The 22,563-nt window shown below is 35.9% G+C and overlaps 1 protein-coding gene across 1 annotated transcript in view; it reads left to right on the top strand.

Annotated features, from left to right (window-relative positions):
* Positions 1-22,563, top strand: part of COL24A1 (collagen type XXIV alpha 1 chain) — a 392,309-nt gene that overhangs the window by 5,581 nt on the left and 364,165 nt on the right. Inside the window, exons 2-3 of the mRNA XM_060024757.1 lie at positions 4,254-4,318; positions 21,171-22,522. Coding sequence (XP_059880740.1) covers positions 4,254-4,318; positions 21,171-22,522 — 1,417 coding nt within the window. The remainder of the gene's footprint in view (positions 1-4,253; positions 4,319-21,170; positions 22,523-22,563) is intronic.

The following is a 22,563-nucleotide window of genomic DNA, read 5'->3' as shown; positions in this document are numbered from 1 at the left end:
TAATGTGGAAATGTGATATTTTTTTCTTAATTAAGTAAATGTATCATAAATGTAATATCATGGGGAGGGGGGAGCAAAAGCAAAGAAATAAACAAGCCCAGCTCAACTAGACATTTCCCAGAAAGCTTGGATTCATTAGACATCCATTTTATTCAGTGATAGAGCTGGGCTCTTTATCAACCTGATTATATCAGTTAAGCTTGATCTCTTCTCTGTGTTCCAACTTCAGAGATGAGAAAAAACAGTTAAAGTGAAAAAGAAGACTTCCATTTACCCTACCACAGCAGAATTTTTTAAAAAAAATTCTTCTTTCCCTCTTTGGACATCCAACTAAAAGTACCCTTATTTTACTTTACTTTTTCCTAAGTGTTAAAAGAATTAGGTTCATAGGGAAGAATTGAATTCCTCAGTCATTGAGAGATCTTACTATTATTCTGTTCCTGTTTAAAAATATTTATTGTGTCAATTTTATGTAAGAAATTGATAAAAGGTGAAGACCTGTTACTTGCTCATATATTTACTTACTAATTAATCATAAAAGGTACAACAGGGCTTCCCTGGTGGCGCAGTGGTTGAGAGTCCGCCTGCCGATGCAGGGGATATGGGTTCGTACCCCGGTCCGGGAAGATCCCACATGCCGCGGAGCGGCTGGGCCCGTGAGCCATGGCCGCTGAGCCTGCGCGTCCGGAGCCTGTGCTCCGCAATGGGAGAGGCCACAGCAGTGGGAGGCCTGCGAACTGGAAAAATAAAGAAACAAACAAACAAAAAAAAAACAAAGAAAAAAGGTACAACATATATGGGCTATAATACAGTTAAAATTAAAGCATCAAGAGTACAGAGGTGAGGAAAAGATCCAGTCCTCTTTAGGGATGATGGGAAAATTCATGGAGCAGGTATTCAAATTAGGCTTTGATGATACTGAACATTGTGACAGGTGGAGACTGAGAGCTTTTCAGGCACTTACAAGGTCTGTCCATGGAGTAGAGAATAACATGATATGGCTGGAGCTTTGTAAGATGTCAGATGTAATTTTGTCAGATGTAATTGGTCCATAGTGCTAAAAAAAGAAAGGAGGTTGAAGCTGAATGATAAGGGCCTTGAACACCTGGTGAGGAACTTGACTTTTCCTGCTCTTCCTTAGTTGTACGGTCAGGCCATTCAAGATGGCTGTTCTCTTGCTCTCTGTAAATCCCCTGCTCGACCAGGCCCTGCTTCACTCACATGACTATCCAATCTTCTTAATTATAGGACTTAATTAGTAACTGCCCACCTGTCCCCAGCCGCTGGTTTCCCTGGTAACTGATGAGCCAACCTGATGTCAATCCTCCCTATAAATGGTAGCCTCCTTCTCCCTCTGGGAGGTTGCTGTTTTGTCCTGCTTGCTGTCTGCTAGGTACGGTGCTGCGGGTGTTGCTCCAGGACCTTTTGCTTCAGACTTGTAAGATCTCGTATCCAACAAACCGTTGATGTCTCCTCTGTCGCTGTTTTGGGGCTCTTTTTTCAGTTTAGACGTTGGGCAACTCTGAGGCTTGCCGGCCTGTGGGGTATAGCCCGACAGTTGGCCAGAAGTTTGGGGCAGAATTAGAAAAAGAGAAAGAAGATCACTATTTCCTATCATTGATCTCTCTCTTAGTCATCAAATTAGTACATAGGTACGCTTACCTAAGGTGTGGCTCAACTGATTTGTCATAATCTCCTAAAATCACCTGGCTGAGGGATGATGTTTGATGTGTTCAGGTTTTCCTGCCTCACGTCAGGAGTAGACTTGTTAACATATCTAGAAAGAACTTTATTTTCCATTTTTTTCCCCTGAGGTCATGGGAAAGTCTGAGTTGGCTGAATTGCCACGTGAATAGTGCTAGTTACTGTACTCTTCACTAGTTAGCTTTATTCTGGATGGAACAGTGCCTGTGGGTTATTTCTAAGCTCTCAGTGAGCCAGATTACTTTGGCCAGGTGAGAAGTGCATCCTTTCATGTTGCATTTTCTGTTAAAACAGCATAATTCTGATATACTGTCCTTCAGTGACCGGAATCTTGAGCTATTTTCTAGTCTTACCGATGTAGGTCCTGCCAGTTGAAAATAGAAATTTGAGAGGAAAAGAGCCTCCTTTTACTCAAACTCTAGACCCCGTTGGGATCCATCCTGGAGCACCCAAGGAAATTATTTTCATTTCACACTGTGGTCCTCAACGTTGCACATTGGAATCACCTGAGAAGTGTTTAAAAATCCCTGTGGGACAAATTAAAATCAGAATCTCTGAGGGTGGTGGTGGGGAGGGAAGAACCCAAGTATTAGTTTTTAAAAATCACCAGGTGATTCCACTATGCAGCTCCGGTAAAAAGATGCAAAACAAGTAGGCCTCATATCATCTGTTGAGCATCATCTCTTCCAGAACAGTGGTCCTGGGTGTGTAGTTCCCCAGATCTGCATCATCAGCATTGCCTGAGAGCTTGTTATAATTGCAAATTTTTGAGTCCCACCCCAGACCTACTGAGTCAGAAACTCTCAGGGTGGAGCCTGAGAAATTTTTAACAAGCCCTCCAGGTGATTCTGATACCCACTCATGTTTGAAAATCATGATCTAGAGCAGTAGAAAAGGATTTTTTTTTAAAGGGTCAAATCTTATTTGTGTCGTCATAAAATTAGATATATGTGATTTAAGCAAAATATTAGGTTATTTTAAGTTCAATGTAACTATCAATAGTAAATGTTCTAAATTGTTTTTCCTCAGAGTTTGGTACACATGCAATCAATATTAGAATCACCTAGTTAAAAATGTATACATGCTGAGGATCCACTTCAAATTTATGAATCATAGTCACTGTGGGACGGCCTGGAATCTGGATTTTTCAAAAAAGCCTCAGGTGGTTCTTTGGCAAACTAACATTTGAGAACCATCTCATGGATGACACCATATATGGGAATCTTTTATAGGCTTCATTAAAATATATGGTCCAGCTATTTGCCCATATCAGTTGAAATTTCTATAATGATTCAGTTGATTAGTTTGTAGAGTTAATGATTGTTAAGTATTCTATCAAAGTCTTATAAAAGCTGTGCTCTGTTTTAAGTATGACCATAGAATGTACATTTTTCACTTACTGAAAAAATGCTTAATACTATTCTAATACAAATAATATGTCCATTATAGCAAAGAGAATAGTATAATTTTATATTGTGTATAAACATACAATTATAATAGTATAATTCTATATTGGCTTACTTTGTTACATTAACATGCTCCTTACTGTTGATAAAGGTAAAAACATAGTGATAAATAGAAAATGTACCAATTACTACTAGCACACCAGGAACTTAATAAAAATGATTTTCACAGGGTTCTGTAATCATTCCTTGCAGAAATGTATTTTCAGAAATGTCATTTGAGGAGTCTGAGTTAGACTTAACAGAGTCTATATTGGCAAGAAAAACTAGGTAATAAAATAGTTTTCAGTATGCTCGTCATTACTTTTTGAAACTATCTCTGATTTTCAGTTGGTAGGTAAAGCCAATTATGAAGACTAATCAATAAAATCTATCAAAAGTTTGGTTAAACTAAAAAAATCACAAAGTATTTTTACCTTGCTAATCAATGTGAATGAATATTTTGATTTGTAGTGGTTGAGTACTGTGTTCACAATTACTGCTAATCACAGTGGTCAGTGTTGACATCTACAGGTCGTTAGTATTTTCAGAACCAACGAGTCGTGAATCTAGTGCGAATGATTTGAATATGATCTGCAAATAGATTTTATATAAAAACATTTAAGCAAATAACTGGTTTCATCAATTTATAATCACTGTGGTTAAGTGACTATAAGTTGTATTTTGTGCCAATCTGTAATACTTTGTAAAATTACATGTATGGTGATTTGACATAATATATACTGCTAATAATAATTTCACCTGTACTAGTTCACATTTATTGAGTTTTTCCTGTGTGCCAGGTACTATTTGGGGTACTTTACATGAAGTTTTTTAGTTAATATTCAAAAACCATTATGAGATAGACTTAATAGATGGAGACACTAGGGCACAGAGTAATATAAAGGGTGCCCAAGACACACAGTAAGTGGCAAAGCTGGAACTTGAATTCAGAGCCCTTGCTTTTGACCAATGAGTATTAAAATACTGTGTTAATTAAAATAATAGCTTAATTCTTAATCTTGCACTAGAGTTCATTTTGAATTTTATGATTTATAGGTCATAAATGTCCAACTAAGTTTTTCCCAATTGTTTTTCTTTTTTTAGGAAACTGCTTCTTCATTTTATTGTACTATGTGTGTCAGGGGGTGCTGTTCATGCACAAGATCAAGGTAAGAATGTTACCTTGTTACTTATTTACTTATATAAAAAGTCAGCTTCCAGACAGCAAAAGTGCATGACTTTTCAAGTTGTCATGACCTTAAATTCAACATTAAACAATAAAAAATTCTACCCAGTACAATGAGAAAGTAAGGGTGAAGAAACCAATTTTGGGGGAAATATGACCTTTAAGGAATTACTCATATCTTCTGTCTGTGAAATTGCTTACCTTTTTAAGCACACTCTCTGTAAAAGAGAAGTTTTGTACAGTAAAAAGGCTTTGCTTGTGACTTCATTTTAAGTGGGAGTTCTTGGGGGTGGCAAACTGTGACTGAATTACCTTTGCACTTCTTGAAACAACACAGGCATATACTAAATGCTCCGTCTAGATTTACATCATTAAGAAACAAAATAAAATGTGAATACCAGGGGGCTTGGGATTTCATTTAATTCAAATGGAGAGGTTTAGAAAGTAGTTGAAGGTTTTGTTTTGTTTTTGCTTGCTATCTAGTTGCTCTGCTGGTATGGTGATAGAGTTTGGGGAATCTATATACACCCTAATTTATTCATTTATTAAACAGCATTTAAATAATATTTTCTGTTTGCCATCATAATATCCTAATTGCCAGTGATTGAAATGTGAATAAGGTAATGCCTCTGGCCCCAAAGTGAAAAAACAAGTGCCTTTGTCAAAGGTTAAAAAAAAAAAAAAAAAAAGCCAAAGTCAAAGAGAAAAACCCTGAAGCTGGATCTACAGAAAATATCACCGTGGTCCTGATTTTTTTTTTCCTCCTCTGCTTTGTATCAGCAGGGCTGCCAAATTATTCATTTGACAGAACCAACTTTTCAATTCAATGACCAATTCAAGGTGTCACTTGTCAATTTAGTCAATCAAATAATAGTAGAAAAAGACAAGTAAACAAAATACATGTAGGTAGAGAGAGGGCACAAAGGAGGGGGTGGTACTCTATTTATTGACCAAATTGACCAACGGACATAACGTTAAGTATTCTGTCGAATACCACATATATGAATTAAAAGGTATCACGGAAGGCATTTTCTAACTGTCTTTTATGGGAAGATCATTAAATCAGGTCACATGTAACTTCATAAATGCTATTTTTGACCAAGTCATTTCTGTTGCTTTAGTTTGCTTTAAGTAGCCAAGAAGAGGAGAGAAACTCTCTCTTAACTTCTTGCTATCATTACTGTTAGTTTCTGAGAACTTATGTTACCAGTCACTGTGCTAGTAGAATATACATTTTCTTCATCACTACCTCATTGCAGGGTTTTTATAATTATGCCCATGAATTGCTGAAACCAAGATTAAGAAGAATAAATAACTACCCCAAGGGTTGCAGGCTAATAAATGGAAGAACCAAGATTTGAACTCAGGTATTTAGACTATAAAGTCTACAAATTCTTTAAAATTAAGCCTCTTGGACAAGAGAGAATATAAAGAGGATAATTGCCATTATTAAATATCTATTTTGTGTCTTGTCATTTGCTGGAATTTTACATATGTGATTCTAATCCTCGTAATGAACCTGTAGGGTAGTATCATAGATGAAGAAACTGAGGCCCAAGGAAGGGGCTTGCCCAGCTAAGAGCTGAATTTGGGCCTGTCAAGTCTGACCCAAAAAAAACATCAAAAAAAACCCTACTTCTTTCCATTACACATACCCTTTGCTTTACAGTTGTCATCTGTTAGTGTTATGAGTTTACTAATTTACAAAATGTGTCATTATCCAAATATTAAAAACCCAAAGAAAGATATAAGGAAAGCTGAATATTTATTAATAGATTTTTTTTAAAAAAGTCAGAAGCAATGAAAGGAGTAAATGAAAGAAATATTTCTTTCAACCTTAAGATTTCATTTACAGAATACAAAATGTGCTTTTTTATTTCAGGGTGAACATCTTTTCAGACTTCATAAAATTTTATTTTGAGTTCTTAACAAAAAAAATATTTTAAAAACCTCTTTGACTTTATAAAATTTAGTACTTTTGAGCACAAAAATGAAATGAAAGTAGTGGTATGTTATTAGAAACTTAGAAGTACTGTTTTCCTAAAATAGTTTATTGTTGAATTGGCATGATACAATAATATCTAATCAGGAGGTTATAAAAACATTTTCAGAGAAATTGTGATTTGATAGTGATTACAAATATCATTTGCAACCTTAATACTGCTGAATATGTATACTTGAGCTAGAGATGATCCCAAATTAGACTTCTCAGAAATAAATATAAATATTTATTGGTGCTTATGATAGTTGCCCAAACTTAAAAAAAGTAATACAAGTATATAGTTTAAAAAGTCAAGTTGTGCTACAAAATATATAACAGAAAATAATATCCCTTGACCTTACCTAGTCTTGCAATCCTTTACCCAAACTTTCTTTTGGTTTTACTCTCCATAGTTCTTAATAATATGCTTGTATATTGTATTGACTTCCTATTTTTGATGAAGAGAGTTTAACATTTTTACACCATTCTATGCCTCCTCTTCACTCTCTTCTTTTCTTCTATCCTCTCTGTATAGTTTTCCTCCTTTTTTTGTTGTTGTTTGTTTTGTTTTCTATGGCACTATGACTAATTCTTAGATACTCCAAAAGAATTTTAAAACTTCTTTGAAAACTATTTTATTACAAATACACCAAATACTCTAACCATTTGAGTTTTTTTTCTTGGAGATATTTCTTCTGGAAGCTAAGATTCTGTTCTGCCATGGATTGGTAGCTGTCTAAGCTTCTTGTAAATTTGATGCCTCTCATCTGTGTTAGATCCAGTATCTTGGAACTCATATTTTCCTTTTGCATTGCCCATTTCCTAATTTGAGTGGAGCATATCCAATAGCATCCTGAGAATGTGTACTTAGGTGTTATACTTCTTGCATCATTGCATTTCTGAGAATGTGTTTATTTCACCCATATGCTTGAGGGTAGTTTGGGTGGGTATAGAATTTTAGGCTGTAAATAGTTGTCTCTCAGAATTTTAAAGACTTCCATCCATTGTCTTCTGGCTTGCACTTAAAAAATCTGATGTTATGCTAATTCTTGATTCTTTATGTATGACCTTTTAATTTTCCACTTTAAACCTTAAGATCAGCTGTTTATCCTTGATATTTTGAAATTTTGCAATAACGTGTTTTTTCAAGTTATTCTGATGGGTAGTCATTAGGCCTTTTCAATGGGGAAATATCTTTCATTTTTCTGGGAATTTTCCTGTGTTAGTTTTTTTCTCTCTGACATATTTATTTCTTCTTTCTATAAGTTCTATTGGTCAGATATTGGATCTGGATTGAACTCCGTATTTTCTTATTTTTAGCTCCGATTTCCCATTTTTGTTTTCTTTACATTTTATATCAGATTTTCATGAGTCACTATTCCCAAATATTTAAATTATTTACTTGTGCTGCATTTAAAATTTTAAGAGATTTTTCACTCAGATTGCATCTTAAAAAATAACATTTTGGGGGAAGGGAGGGAGAAAAAAAAACATTTTGTTCTTGTTTCTTTGGTATAATATCTACTCAGCTTTCCAAAGATAAAAATTTTTTTGAACTTTTATTCTGCTCCCTGTATTGTCTTTGTTTCCCACAAATTTTGGTTTGCTTTGGTCTATTATGTTGGAAAAATTCTTCATAAGTCTATATTACCTGTGTTATCATTTAAAAGCAAGGCAATAAAATTATGCTTGGAAACTCTTTTTGCATGGGTGGGCTTGTTAACTGGTATATTCTACATAGAGCGTCATAAATGAACATTGCTGACCATCTCGTTGTTGGACCGCAAGTGTCTAAGGCTGTCCAGTTTCTTTAGAGAAGAATCCTTCAATTTCTTACTTGTAGAATATAATCCTGGTTGCCACTGTTATTGGAGTTAAATGATACAAAGAGGTTCTTGGGAGGGGGGGAGTTGCTGTCTCACCATTTAGTATGTAGATTTTTACTGAATTCCCTTGTTCTCATTATGGCGCTTCTTTTCCCTCTTCTGCTAGGATTGATTCAGTGTTTCTACATAAGAAAGCTCTAATCTGCAGTTTTGCTCTCAAAGCTTCTTATACAGATTTTCAGACCCTCCCTTCTCTCCCATATGATGCCTCATGCTTCTTTCCTGAATTCAGTGATTTGGAGCCTTCAGTTGTTGAGCCTTTTCAGGACTTTGAAGTGTGAACTGGCCTGCCCATCATTAGCACTTCCTTCTTAAAGCCCTTAGTGTTCGTCAGCTCTAATTCCTTCATGTGTTTTTCATCTTTCAAAAATTCGTTGATATCTCTTATCTGTTGTTTCTTCTACCCTTTCACTTTGCCTAGGTAGTTTTAAACCACATTTCCTTATTCTCATTTTAGTGAGACTTTAAGACTATGCAGAGATAAACATCTGTTATTTGCCATGTTTTCAGTTCTTCCTTTAACTTTTAGCACAGCTAAGAAAACCATTAAAATATCCTGTTCATAAATATAAATCTTTCTTTTATAACCGAGGTTTAGGTATAACCAAATGAATAGATGATTCTATTTCAAGAAAAAATTATTTAAGACTGAGTTTTCCAAGGATTTGACAGAAAGTTCCCTTTTCTTATATGATACAGTCTCCTTATAACTCTGTTGGTGGGCTGGCTGCCAGTGAGGTAGGCGTAGTTGCAACACCTCTGTGTGATACCTTACACCATATGAGATGTAAGCTAATTGTCAACATACACAGCACTCCTCAGGTTCATGATCCCTAGGTGTGCAAACCACAGCTGTAGAAATCTCTGTGTAAAATGCGTGTCTCCAAGAAGAGTATTTTCTGTGGAAATTAACCCAAAAATGTGTTTGTTGTAAGAAGCAACTCATTCTAGTTGCAGTAACTCCAAGCATTTTCTGCCAAAACCCCTTATGGACACTTAACCAACAATTTTACACATAGGTTAAAGCTTCATTTCTCATTTTATAAATAAGTTGCTTTTATTTCTTTATCCAAAATAGATGTACTTACATTAAGAATACTGTTTTTTGGGGTTTTTTTTTGGTACGCGGGCCTCTTACTGCTGTGGCCTCTCCTGTTGCGGAGCACAGGCTCCGGATGCGCAGGCTCAGCGGCCATGGCTCACGTGTCCAGCCGCTCTGCGGCATGTGGGATCTTCCCAGACCGGGCACGAACCCGTGTCCCCTGCATCGACAGGCGGGCTCTCAACCACTGCGCCACCAGGGAAGCCCAAGAATACTGTAAAGTCAAAATTTCCTCTTCTAACATACCCAGTGACAGTGGTGCACAGGTATTCTGGAGCCAGAATCCTGGGTTTATGCCCAGGTTCCAGTGCCTACCAGTTACGTGACCTTGAGCAAGTTCCTTACATACTTTGAGCCTCAATATCAGAAATTTAAAAGTGAGGATGATAATAATTCTTACTACATAGGTTGTTGTGGGTAAAATGAGAACACATGTAAAGTGCTTAGTGCATGACTATTATATACATGACGAGCATACGATAAAGTTTAGTAGAAAAAAATACTCTGGATCCTTTCCTTTTTCTATATACTGATGATATTGAAAAAATAAAATAAAATAGTTGGTTTTACACAACTTCCTTTAGTTCCTTAACTCAGTGAGCTGGAATTCAAGAAGCCTATATTTGAGTCTTAATTCTGGCCCAGACGATTTGGGTGAGGCTATATAGAACAATGGGAAGTGGATATTAGGCACTTGCTTAGTTATTTAGTCAATCTGGGTAAATTGGCAAGGAGAAAAGTATATTGAAGCCTGTATGATCTTCCTCATGTACAACTCTGATTTTATTTTAAACAATCATTTTATTTTTTCATTCCTACAAACTAGAAAGAACATAGCTTTGGTGACTTAACTGACCCAGATACATGAAAATTTTAAACAGTGAGAATTTGTTAAAATTAAGTGCTTTTTGTATTAATTTAGTTAATTAATAATGCACTAATACTGTAATTTATTACACTCTTAAATGATATTACTCTATTTTTTAACTAAAAATTGATAAATCTTTTAAGCTACTAATTTCTAAGAAATGAAAGAATCCTTACATTTTGAAAGGTAACCATAATACTACCCTTGTTCCTCCAGTTTGTGATAGAATATTGTTGAATGTTGACAGGTAAAATGGTTCTTTGGCTCTCTGTACTTGTAAAAACAAGTGTAACCATGGGCTCTCCCATGTCTGTTTCTTTAGGCATATACTCTACTCCACCACAGAGTCAATTATATAGCCACTGGAGTGAGTCAAATGCTTGGGTATGAGTCAGAGTTTCAGCACCTACGGAGACGCAATTTCTCCTTTTTGTCTCCCTTTCTCCCCCCACTTCCTGTCTGTCTCTCTTTGCACCTCCCTCTCATCTTCCCTCTACCTGTCTCTCTTTTCTCCTAGCTAGTGATAATATCGTACTGCTTATTATATAGGTTTCAAATGAAAGGCAAGTCAGGTTGGTGTCTGTGCCTATATCTGAGCATTAGACTTGCAGGCTTAGAAGACTGATTTTTTTTTTGGTAGATAGCTTTTGCTTTTATTTGAATGATATTATACTTATCATATTGCTTTTCACCTAACAATATAATTTGGAGATCAGTGTAAGATAGGTGCTTGAGGGTGAGCAACTGAAATTGATTCTGGTTTATTAAAAAGCAGAAAGGTTTTTCTTGAAAGCTATTCTGTGGTTCACAGAATTGCCAGGAAGTCTAGAGAATCAGGTCACTAAGAACAGAAACCAGGGAAATTACGGACCAAGACCATAGGTAGAGCTACTCCCCAGGAGGAGTATGGGCCACTGTGGCCACCACTGGATGGTGGACACATTTTCCTCTGTCTGTTTCTTTGTATCACTTGTTTCAAATCCAAAGCCCAAAATGGAGATGTCTGTCCATATCGCCAGCTGCTAAGGTGTGGCAAAAGTGTGTAAATGGCCTTTTCATGGTCTGTAAAGAAATGTGACAGCCAGTCTCTGTCTCCTAGAAGTTCCTTTTCCTGCTTCCATTGTGTCTGTTAAGAGGTTGTCCTCACATGCTTGGTGATCCCTGGCTCGCTGTTAATATTGAAGAAGGGGGCACCAAAGGGATGACTGAAAGCTCTGTGTGTGTGAGTGGGGCTGGTGGACTAATTGGTTTCATTGAGGGATCTCTGTACTTCACCTTCTCTAGGTCTTTCCTCTTGGGAAGTGTTGTTCTTTGGCAGAAGAATCCACCAGGTTTCTACCTGGGGATGCATGAGTCTGGTTTCCAGAGCTCTGGGACTTGGCTGGGAGGTTTCTGCAGAACAAAGTTTAATAATGGTCATCCTTGCCTCTGGCTGTACTGGAACTATTTATTTCCATTTTAAGATGTTTCTAGAAGACTGATTTTTATTAGCATACTGAGAAAGGATCTATTTGTTATTAGTATGTAACAAAACAACAACAAACCAAAACTTGAACTGAAGGCTTAAAGAGGAGGTAACACTTGAACTGAGTCTTATAAGATATGTAAACTTGGCAAGGAGGGACATACTTACCAGGACTCTGAAAGAATGAGTTTTTGTAAGCTTTGATATGGCAAGAAATTCAAGGAAAAGTTAAGTATCAAGAATAGGAATTACCGTGGAGTGAGAAGATAAATCATTGAGAAGAAACGTGTAAACCAGTGTAAATTAGGGGGCAGTCCCAAAGACCACACTTACTTCTGACACCAACTGCAAGTTTGAGGGTCCCGTCCCCAAGACCAATTTCAGGCTCAATAATGCTCTAGAAGGACTCACAGAACTCATGAAATCTGTTATACTCTGTTACGGTAGATTATAGCAAAAGGATACAGATTAAAATCAGTCTAGGGAAGAGACTCAGGGAGAAGAGTCTAGGAAAGTCCTTATGTGGAGTGTCCAGTTATGCTTTCCCAGTGGAATCATGGTCAGTGCCAACCTTCCCAGCAATAATATGTGATAATATGCACAGGATATTGCCAAGCAGTGAAGTTTATTAGGAAGGTATGGAATGTGAGACTAGAAATATAGGCAGGAGGTTATATCATTAAGGGCCTGAGGGCAGAAATAAGATGATTGAGTTTAGTACTAAAAGCTATGAGAAATACTGATGTGTTGTTGTAGGAAGGGGTGTCATGAACTAACGTTCATTTTCTTCTGTGCTTTAGGAAGCTTTCTCTAGCAGCAGTGTGGATGATGGATGGGACAAGGATGTCTCACAAGAGACAGAGAAATCTATTAGGAGGCTAATATTAAAATCTGACTAAAGAGAGCCTAACTAAGGCTTGTGTTGGACTTGGTGACTGAATAGATATGGAGAATGGGCGGGAAGGGAAGTATCAAAGATAATTACCAGGTTTCTGGGTTAGATGACTGGATTGATTAATTCATTCAAGCAATACTGTGGACCTACTTTGTTTTTAGTCATTGTCCTAGTTGTTGGAATATTACTGTAAAACAAGATGAAGGTCTACTCTGAAGGACTTACATTTCAACTAGAGAGCCAAGTAATAGTTTATATATACATACATTTTTCCCCTAAATTTTCAGTGTTATGAAGAAATTATAAAGCTCAGTAAGACATTAGAGTTAGAGAGTTATTGGGGCAAGGAGGATAACTGTTTTATAGTTTAGGTAATGTGGCCAGGGAGAGCCTCTCTGAGGAGGTCACATTTGAGCCTAGATCAGAATGAACTAAGGGTTTAGAGCATTCTAAGCCAAGAGAAAAATAAGTGTAAATGCTGTGAGTTAAAAATGAGTTTAGTGGTTTTAAGGAATAAGAAAAGACCAGTTTGGATGGAGCAGAGGTGGGATGAAATGAAGGGAGAGATGAGATAGGTAAGAAGGGAACTGGTGACATAGGTTTCATGCACCCCGTAAAACTCTGGATTGCACTTTTAGTGTGATGGGAAGCCATTGAAGAATTTTGTTCAGGAGAATGCCATGATATAATTTACGCTATAAAAATATTACTCAGACTCCTGGTGTGGTAGTGGGGATCTTCACTGAGAAACGCACTAAAGGAAGAGGAACGAATCTGGGGGGAAATGTATTGAGTTAGAAGTGCTCGTGGGATAACTAACCTCTACTGGATAAATTCAGTGGGCAATTGGTTATTCAAACCCAGAAGAGAGGTTTGTGAGTCAGCATATGTGGTTACTGAAACCATGGTTTGGATGAAGTCATTAGGCTTGATGTTTATAGTTAAAAGAGCAAGGCGTTGTCTTGGCAACACCACGATGTATTCTGTTTAAGAAGCAAATAGGTGGAGATACAGTCAGTTCTGCCATCAGGCTACATATGCATTCCGAAAAGTTGCCATGCTAATAGACTGGCTCTAGAGAACTGCCTACATTCAAATTCTGCCTCTGAACTTCCTAGTTGGGTGACCTTGGGAAAATCATTTAAATTCTCTGTGACTTGTTTTTATAACTGTCAGATGGATTAACAATAGCACATACGTCATTATGTTATGAGAATTATGTGGCTTAATACAGTAAAATTCTTAGCATAGTTCTTGGTACATAGAAACAGTTTAATAAATGCTATTATTCTTACTCTTTAAACAATGTAAGCCATCTAATAAAGTGCCTTTATCTGTTGATAAAGAGTATTCTTTAAATACTAATATCCTAAGTGACACAAACTACATTGATTTCCTGGTTAGAGCCACTCATGAAACAAGTAACTTACTATAGACAACTAAGATTTTTCTTGCTATATTCATCAGTACCAAATATCTAAATTTAAATTTGCAATTTGGTGGTATCCAGGGCTAGGCTTAAATTAATGTAAAAATTCTGTATTCAGATAGAAGACATTTTCTTTTTTCTCCTGTCCTCCCCAACCCTCTTGCCTGTGCCTTTTTATCCTTAACAGTTCTCTACAGGCATACCTCATTTTATTGCACTTGACTTTATTGCATTTCTCAGATATTGCATATTTTACAAATTGAAGATTTGTGGCAACCCTGTTTCAGTCAAGTCTATTGGTGCCATTTTTCCAACAGCGTTTGCTCACTTCATGTCTGTGTCACATTTTGGTAATTCTCACAATATTTAAAACTTTTACATTCTATGTATTATGGCCTGCGATCAGTGTTTTTTTTTTTTTCTTGTGATACACGGGCCTCACTGTTGTGGCCTCTCCCGTTGCGGAGCACAGGCTCTGGACGCTCAGGCTCAGCGGCCATGGCTCACGGGCCTAGCCGCTCCATGGCATGTGGGATCTTCCCGGACCGGGGCACAAACCCGTGTCTCCTGCATCGGCAGGCGGACTCTCAACCACTGCACCACCAGGGAAGCCCGCGATCAGTGTTTTTGATACTGTTTTGCAAAATGATTACAACTTGCTGAAGGCTCAGATTATGGTTAGCAATTTTTAGCAATAAAGTAGTTTTTAACTAAAGTATGTACATTGTTTTTTAGACATAATGCTATTGCAGACTTAATAGACTACAGTATAGTATAAACATAAATTATTATGCACTGGGAAACTAAGCAATTTGTGTAACTCACTTTATTCTGATATTGACTTTACTGTGGTGGTCTGGAACAGAACCTGCAATATCTCTGAGGTATGCCTGTGTTCTCTTCAGTCAACATCTACTCAAAGGATTTGCTAAACATTCACAGTAAGACATGAGAGGGTAAAACTAGAGTAACAATTAGATTTCACATCAGATACCAACTCTGGTGGCTACCTAGAGAATATTTTCCACTGTGAGATTTCTGTTGGGAGAAATAACCCTGCCATGATTAATTAGGCTTGCCAAGGGAAAGGAGGTGGTATGGAGAATACAGTGGCTGTGAGACAATGTGGCAGGTAGACTTTGAAGATGGTAGACTTTGAAGTCAGTCTGTGCTGAAATCCATTTCTACCGTTCATTAGCTGTGTGTCCTTGACCAAGTTACTTAATCTCTCTGGACCTCAGATTCTTCATCTGTGAAATGAGTATAGACATTCAGTATAAACTTGAAACCATGAGATATTTTCTTTCCATTTCTGTTTCTGGATATCTTACTAATGATACAAGGTGAATGAAATAACAAATGAACCTGAAAACTGCATTTTCACCAAAACTAGGGGACTGGTATAATCTGCAGACTCCCAGAATCTGCTGAGAAAAGCAGGTGCCCTATGGAGTAAAATCAATAGTAAGATTTCAGAAAGCACCAGCAAAAGCCAACTTCCTGAAGGTGAGGAGCACACCCTGAAGTACTTAACCTTTAGCCTTTGTACAAAACAAGTGTCACAGGATCTGGGGAGGACCGAAGCTGCCCAGAAGGAAGTATAAGAAAGAATCACAGATAATAGCTAAATGGCTCAGTGGGGACAGAGCTCAGAAAATGTAAAAATCTGCTTCCTAAGGTGAAGGATTCATTCTGAAGTATATGCCAGTGGAAGGGAATACAGGGGAAGGAGAGAGGAGTTGTGAGTGGGGCTGGCTGTGGAAGTCCTCCTGGACTGGGTTTGGTTCAGAGAAGAAGGTGGGGCTGTATCAAGGAGCCATTTGAGAAGGAAACTCCGGTAATGCTGAAATGGAACCTTTGGGTTTTGAGATTTGGCAGGCATGGCCCTCCATCTTCTCCCGCAGCATCCTTCTGTAAATTGCTGGGCTATGAAACCATAAGAAACGAACATAGAAAGACACAACAAGGTAAAATGTAGGGAAAAACAGCAAAAACAAGAATGCGTACATTAAAAAAAATCACCTCTGAAGGAAGATCATAAAGCAGAAATATAAGAACTCAGGAAAAGGAAGAGATGGTAAGATATTAAAAGGAAATGAACTGTGAGCTTGTAAAACTCAAAAGAAGTGGTAGGGAAAAAAACCCTTTTACAAATCGAAATGAAATTGGAACATGAAGAGATAAGACATAGGAAACACAAAGATATGAGAAAATCAAACATGGAACTGAAGATAAGGAACATTTATAGAGAAATGATATAGAGGATGGCCGTGGAGATTCAACATACTTATAATAGGAATTTTTGAAGGAGAAAATCGAAACTATAAAATAAAATAAATATTCAAGGGTGTAATTCATGAGGTTAAAAAAAAACCCAAAAACAAAAAAACGAGACTTGAATTTATACAACAAATGGGCATACTGTGTGCCTGGAAACATTTATCCAGACTGGTCAATATTAAGCCATATCATAATAAAAAATCGCTGTACTTTGAAGATAAAGAACAGATCTTTTGGGTATGCTATTAAAAAAATCGAGTCACTTAGAAGGAGAAAAAAATTGTCTGACTTCAGATTTTTCTCTCCTAACATTCAACACCTAAGGACAGTGGAACCATAACTGCAAGATATCCAAGGAAAGAAAATACCAACAAAGAATGTTACATTCGGTGAAAATTAAGGTACAAAACTACTAACAATTAAGTCAGGAAAAGTTCTCATGAACCCTTCTTGATGAAGCTAATAGAACATAAACTTCAGCAAAAAGTAAATGAGAAAACAGCTACAAAAGACTGGCTCTATTTAACAAAAGAAAATATGGGAATGAAACAGAATCTAAATACCATATGAACTAACAATATAGGAATGGTACAACCACTAAAAAAAATGGGAGGAAAGGGGAAAAAACCCCAGGAAGTAGGTTAAGTTTGCTGATTGGCTTATCAGAAGCTGGGAATTAAAAATTATCCAAAGCTTATAAATCAATACTGTAAGGATAGTATTTAATAATGAAAAGGTAAATACTAAGAAAATCCTATTGACTAATATTAGGTGGTAAAGGGGGAAAAAGGAGAAAAAAGAAAAAGAAACATTGTTCACTGAAAAATAGATATGTCTAAAGAGGGCTAGGGATATTGTATACATTTATAATTTTAAAGGTCAACTTTAGAATAAAAATATCAACATTTCTAATTTCAAAAGAACTACATACAAAAGTAAAGTAAACAAAGCACAAAAAGCAAAGGAAACAAAGCACATAGTGACTTTAAAAATTGGAAAACGTAAAATATGACAGCTTAAACAAACCACATCAATAACTGTAAATAGATTTAATTTTATATTCAAAAAATTTTTTTTCAGATTAGATCACAAAACAAACTCCTTCCTCTTTACCTAAAGCAGCGTTTCAATGTAGGTGAAAATAAAAGCATGGGCAAAGGTATATCAGACAAATGCAAACAAAAAGTGGGGCAAGGGGTCTTAATTCCAGATAAGGTGCAGTACCCAATAAATATATGAATTTTATGACTGTCTCTGCATAGCAATCATAACATTAATATTCATAAAGTTAAGACCACATGAGATAAAAGGCCAAAAAGACATAATAGTGATGAGACTTTCTTTACCTCTTAGTCCATGAAAGATTAATTGTATAAAAATAAGGGTATAGAGGATATAAAATAAACAACGAGGTTCAGCCAACTGGTATTAAATTCTATGCCCTGAAACACCTTTGTAAGTGCTTACCAAACTCTATTGAAAATTGACCATTTATTAGGCTAAGTTTCAAAACCAAAGTGCAAATTAGACACTGTCTTCTGATCACAATTCTGTTAAGTTAGATTTTACTAACAAAATTAGAAAACAAACAAAAACCCTTCTAACTGGAAGATTTTGCATTTCCTCTGAAATCATTTGGTTCAATGGGAAAATACAAGTAAAAATTGCATAGTTTCTAGAAAACCACAAAAATGAAAATATCACACAAAATGAAAATATCACATCAAAATCTATGGGATATAGCAAAAGCAGTATTGAGGAAATTTATTGCTTAAGTGCTATAAATAACTAAATGCTCATTGCCAGAAACTAGACAAAGAATCAAATAAACCAAATGAAAACAGGAAAAGATAATAAAGATAAACGCAGAAATTAATGATACAGAAAGCAGACAAAAATAGTAGAAAGGATAAACAAATCCAAAGGCTATACTTTTGAAATAAGCAATAGTTATACTAAAGAACAAATAGAGGATTTCTCTGGTGGAGCAGTGGTTAAGAATCCTCCTGCCAATGCAGGGGACATGGGTTTGATCCCTGGTTCAGGTAGATCCCACATGCCATGGAGCAACTAAGCCTGTGAGCCACGACTATGGAGCCTGTGCTCTAGAGCCTGTGAGCCACAACTACTGAGCCTGCGTGCCACAACTACTGAAGCCCACACGCCTAGGGCCTGTGGTCCGCAGCAAGAGAAGCGACCGCTATGAGAAGCCTGCGCACCACAACGAAGAGTAGCCCCCACTCGCCGCAGCTAGAGAAAGCCTGCATGCAGCAACGAAGACGCAAGGCAGCCAAAAATAAAATAAGAGTTCTAGATGCAGAGTGGGTTTGAATGCCACTCTGCCACTTATTTAAAAAAAAAAAATAGAGCACAATATTCAAAATTGGAAAATTATATAGAGAACCACAGAAATAGGGAAACAAAAAGAATTGTAAGGGAATATTACATGAAGATCTCTGAGTAATGCATTTGAAAGCCTAGAAGGAAGTTATTTCATATAAAAATATAAATTTAAAAAATTGATTAAAAATTTAGTTGAAAATTAGAATAAATCAATCAACGTAGAATAAATTAGGAAGGTGAATGAAGAGTTATCAATGAAAAATCCAACATAAGTTTGGTTTACAACTGAGTTTTATCTAACTTCTGAAAAGAATCTTAAAGGTATTTAAACTGTTCTGGGCCATAAAAAATAAGTTCAACATTATAGTCAGATAAAGATAAGGGAAATAAGAGGAAAACCACAGGCCAGTCTTAATTCATAAATATCAATGCAGAGAGTCTACATAAGATATTCTGGAAGAATCCAGTAAGGTATTAAAAGAATAAAATATAACCGTCAAGTAGATTTTATTTTAGAAATGCAAGGAAGGTTCAGTCGAGAAGCTTTTTGTGTAGTTAATGCTTTAAAACATTTGATTTTTTAAAAATCCTAGCTATTTGTCATTAAAACTCAGAAATAGGATTGAAGGAAATATATATGTATACATATATATTAGAATTGAAGGAAGCATATATATATATATGTGTACATGTATATATATAAATATCAAAAATGTATGTATACTAAAGTTTTAAAATAATACTTTTTCTAGTAGAATTTCATTCTAATAGAATCAGAAATTTGAGGCAGTACATAGTATGGGTTAAATACAAAGACTGGTTTTCTTTGGGCAAGTAGCAGCCCTGGATATCATACCACATAATTTTGACTCTTCCTTTATGTAAGAATAGCTGATCTGGCATCATAGAATGCCAGATCATGTTTCCCATACTTTATTATTGTATATATTTTAAGCATGGTGATTTTCACATTAGCAGTGTTTCTTCCATAGTTTATTTCTTGGATTGAGAATATCCTTACAAGCAATTAGCATTGGTTAAGAGTACCCAAAGTCACAGTTTAAGTATGTTATGTTTCAGAAGTGTAAATTTTCATTGAAGATTAGGAATGATTTAGCTGGTAATTCATATTTTATGTTAAAACAAACAGCCATATTATGGAGTAAAATTAATTTTTTTTAAAAATTATAATTTTAAAACATGAGAAGTCAAAGATTTTTTTGTGTGTTTTTATGAGGCTTCTTTAAAGTATTTCCCCAAATTCCTGGAGATGCATATAATTTATAACTGCTGTTAGGAATATTTTGGTGGACATTTGCCACTATATTTGCGATTTGTAATAAAAGTGAGTTATCAAATATCTACTAATTTCCTATAAAAGGAAAGTTAAGATGATGTGTAACCTTGCTGGCTAATCTTCAGAAATCTTTGTTTTTCCTCATTTATCATAGTGATGAATGAACAATTCTTTAACATTTCTTGTTGGAAATGATTATGTACATACAATGATACAAATGGGAGATTTATAACCCAAAGAATAATAAAGATCACATGGCTGACTAAGCTGTTCTGTATCCTTGAGAAGTTTATTATCTTTTACAAGTCCTAGAGTTATAGAACTCTAGAAGTAAATGTCACATCTGATTAGATTCTGTGGGGCAGATTCATTCATTCAGAAATTATAGAACTATTTGAAGGCAGGTATACTAGATATCCAATAAGGAAGCAGACATAGAATCTGTCTTCAAGAGTTTATAATTGGGTAAGGGAGATAAGCAGTATACTATCAATAACATTACAATGAAAACCAGAAAAATCATAATTATATAATGTATATAAAACCTATATTTTATAATAAATATTGAGAAACTCCGCAAACTGTTTGGATTAACAGTTACTCTGGAGGACTGAGAAAAAAATGGAAGAGACAGAAATTTAGAAGGGAGAGAAAAAAATACAATGATCAGCAACAGTAAGAATTTAAGTTCTCTTGTCCAGGAGTTTTCAGGGTGACTGGGTACTTTATGTATAGCACACACTTAAAGCATGAGGCATAGGGAGAGCTCTTATGTGACCTGTAAATTCTCGGAAGGTAAAACGGAAGACAGCCTGAAAAATTATAGTTTAAACGGTTGTGTGAACTTAATTTATAAAATGGTTTCCAAATTAAAAATTTCTTTTTGTAAGTATGTCCCTAGTTTCTCTTTAACACAGAAGTCATAAAATTTTAAGTTCTAAATTAAAGATATAAATGACTATCTGGGAATCTTTGAACATGTAATTCATTGGAGTAACAAGTTTCCTAATTGGGAAGAATAAGAGAACATTTATTAAATTTTGGGTTTAGGCATATTGGGGTGTATGTATGTGTGTGTTTCAGATTATGAGTATAACATTTTATTTTCCCTTTCCATACCTCTCATTACCTAGAAATTAGTTATTGATAGAGCATGTTTATTTTAGGGGTTACTGTTGATACCTACAAGGAAGATTGTAGGTATACTCAAACATTTATATGAACACATGAATGCATAAGAGTAAGATTCTTTCTCTCTTTCTCTTTCTCTCTCTCTTTTTAATTTCCAGGCATAGATATTCTTCATCAACTAGGCCTTGGAGGCAAAGATGTAAGACATTCATCATCAGTGACTGCTGTACCATCATCATCTACACCATTACCTCAGGGGGTCCATTTAACAGAATCGGGTGTCCTTTTAACAAATGATTCTTATATTGAGTCACCTCTCGTGAAAATTTTACCAGTCAACTTAGAACAGCCATTTACAATATTAATTGGTTTACAGTCACATAGAGTAAACAATGCATTTCTCTTCAGCATTAGAAGTAAAAATAGACTGCAATTAGGAGTACAGTTATTACCTAAAAAATTAGTGGTATACCTTGGAGGAAAGCAGTCTGTATTTTTCAACTACAGTGTTCACGATGAGCAATGGCACACATTTGCCATTGCTGTTAGCTGTCAAGTTGTCTCAATGTTTGCTGAATGTGGAAAGAAATATTTTAGCAGAGAGACTCTTTCGGAAGTTCAGACCTTTGATTCTAACAGTGTGTTTACCTTGGGAAGTATAAATAATAATTCTGTCCATTTTGAAGGAATAGTATGTCAGTTGGATATTATTCCTTCTGCAGAAACGTCTGCAAACTATTGCAGATATGTGAAACAGCAGTGTCTCCCTGAGACAAGCCTTCTTCATACAACTATTGTACCAGCTAAGATACCAGAAAACTCTCTCTTGCCCAAAAGATTTGGTGAAAAAGTACTGTCGGAGGACACACTTACCAAAGGCAGAAGCATTCTAGATTCCAGAAATGATTCTACGGCAGTGCATAAAGAACAAGAACACCAGATATCAAGATCTCAGTTAACTTCTCTTCGTTCAGAGAATGTCTCTGCTGTGGATCTTGTGAACCATGTGATTCAGGCCAAAGAAATGATCACCGAGCAACTTACTCAGGCAAATCTAAGCCTGCCAATGACACATCATAGCCTCAATGAGCCAAGGAAAAATAGCAAGGAGAAATTTAGTTCTCTTCTAAACGTGTTGGACAATGTCACACAACATAATGATAAAGTAACTGGTCTGTCACCATTTAAGAAGATATCCTCTATTCTTCCACATATAAAACAAGATACAATTAAGAATGTCAAGAAAGCTATCACAGCAAATCTACACACTAATGAACTTATGGAACTGCAACAGACTTTAAACACAACCTTATACAGAGTGACAGATGAGCCATCTTTGGATAATCACCTTGATCTAAGGAAGGAAGGTGAATTTGATCCTGATGCTACTTATCCCTTCGAAAATAGCTATGAAACTGAGCTTTATGATTATTATTATTATTATGAGGATCTTAATACAATGCTCGAAATGGAGAATCTAAGAGGGCCAAAAGGGGACACTGGACCTCCCGTAAGTTATTGTTTTTAAAATGTGTCTTAATGCACTAATTT

Source organism: Delphinus delphis, chromosome 1, assembly GCF_949987515.2.
Source record: "Delphinus delphis chromosome 1, mDelDel1.2, whole genome shotgun sequence".
Taxonomy (NCBI): domain Eukaryota; kingdom Metazoa; phylum Chordata; class Mammalia; order Artiodactyla; family Delphinidae; genus Delphinus; species Delphinus delphis.
This window is presented reverse-complemented; position numbering and strand designations above follow the sequence as displayed.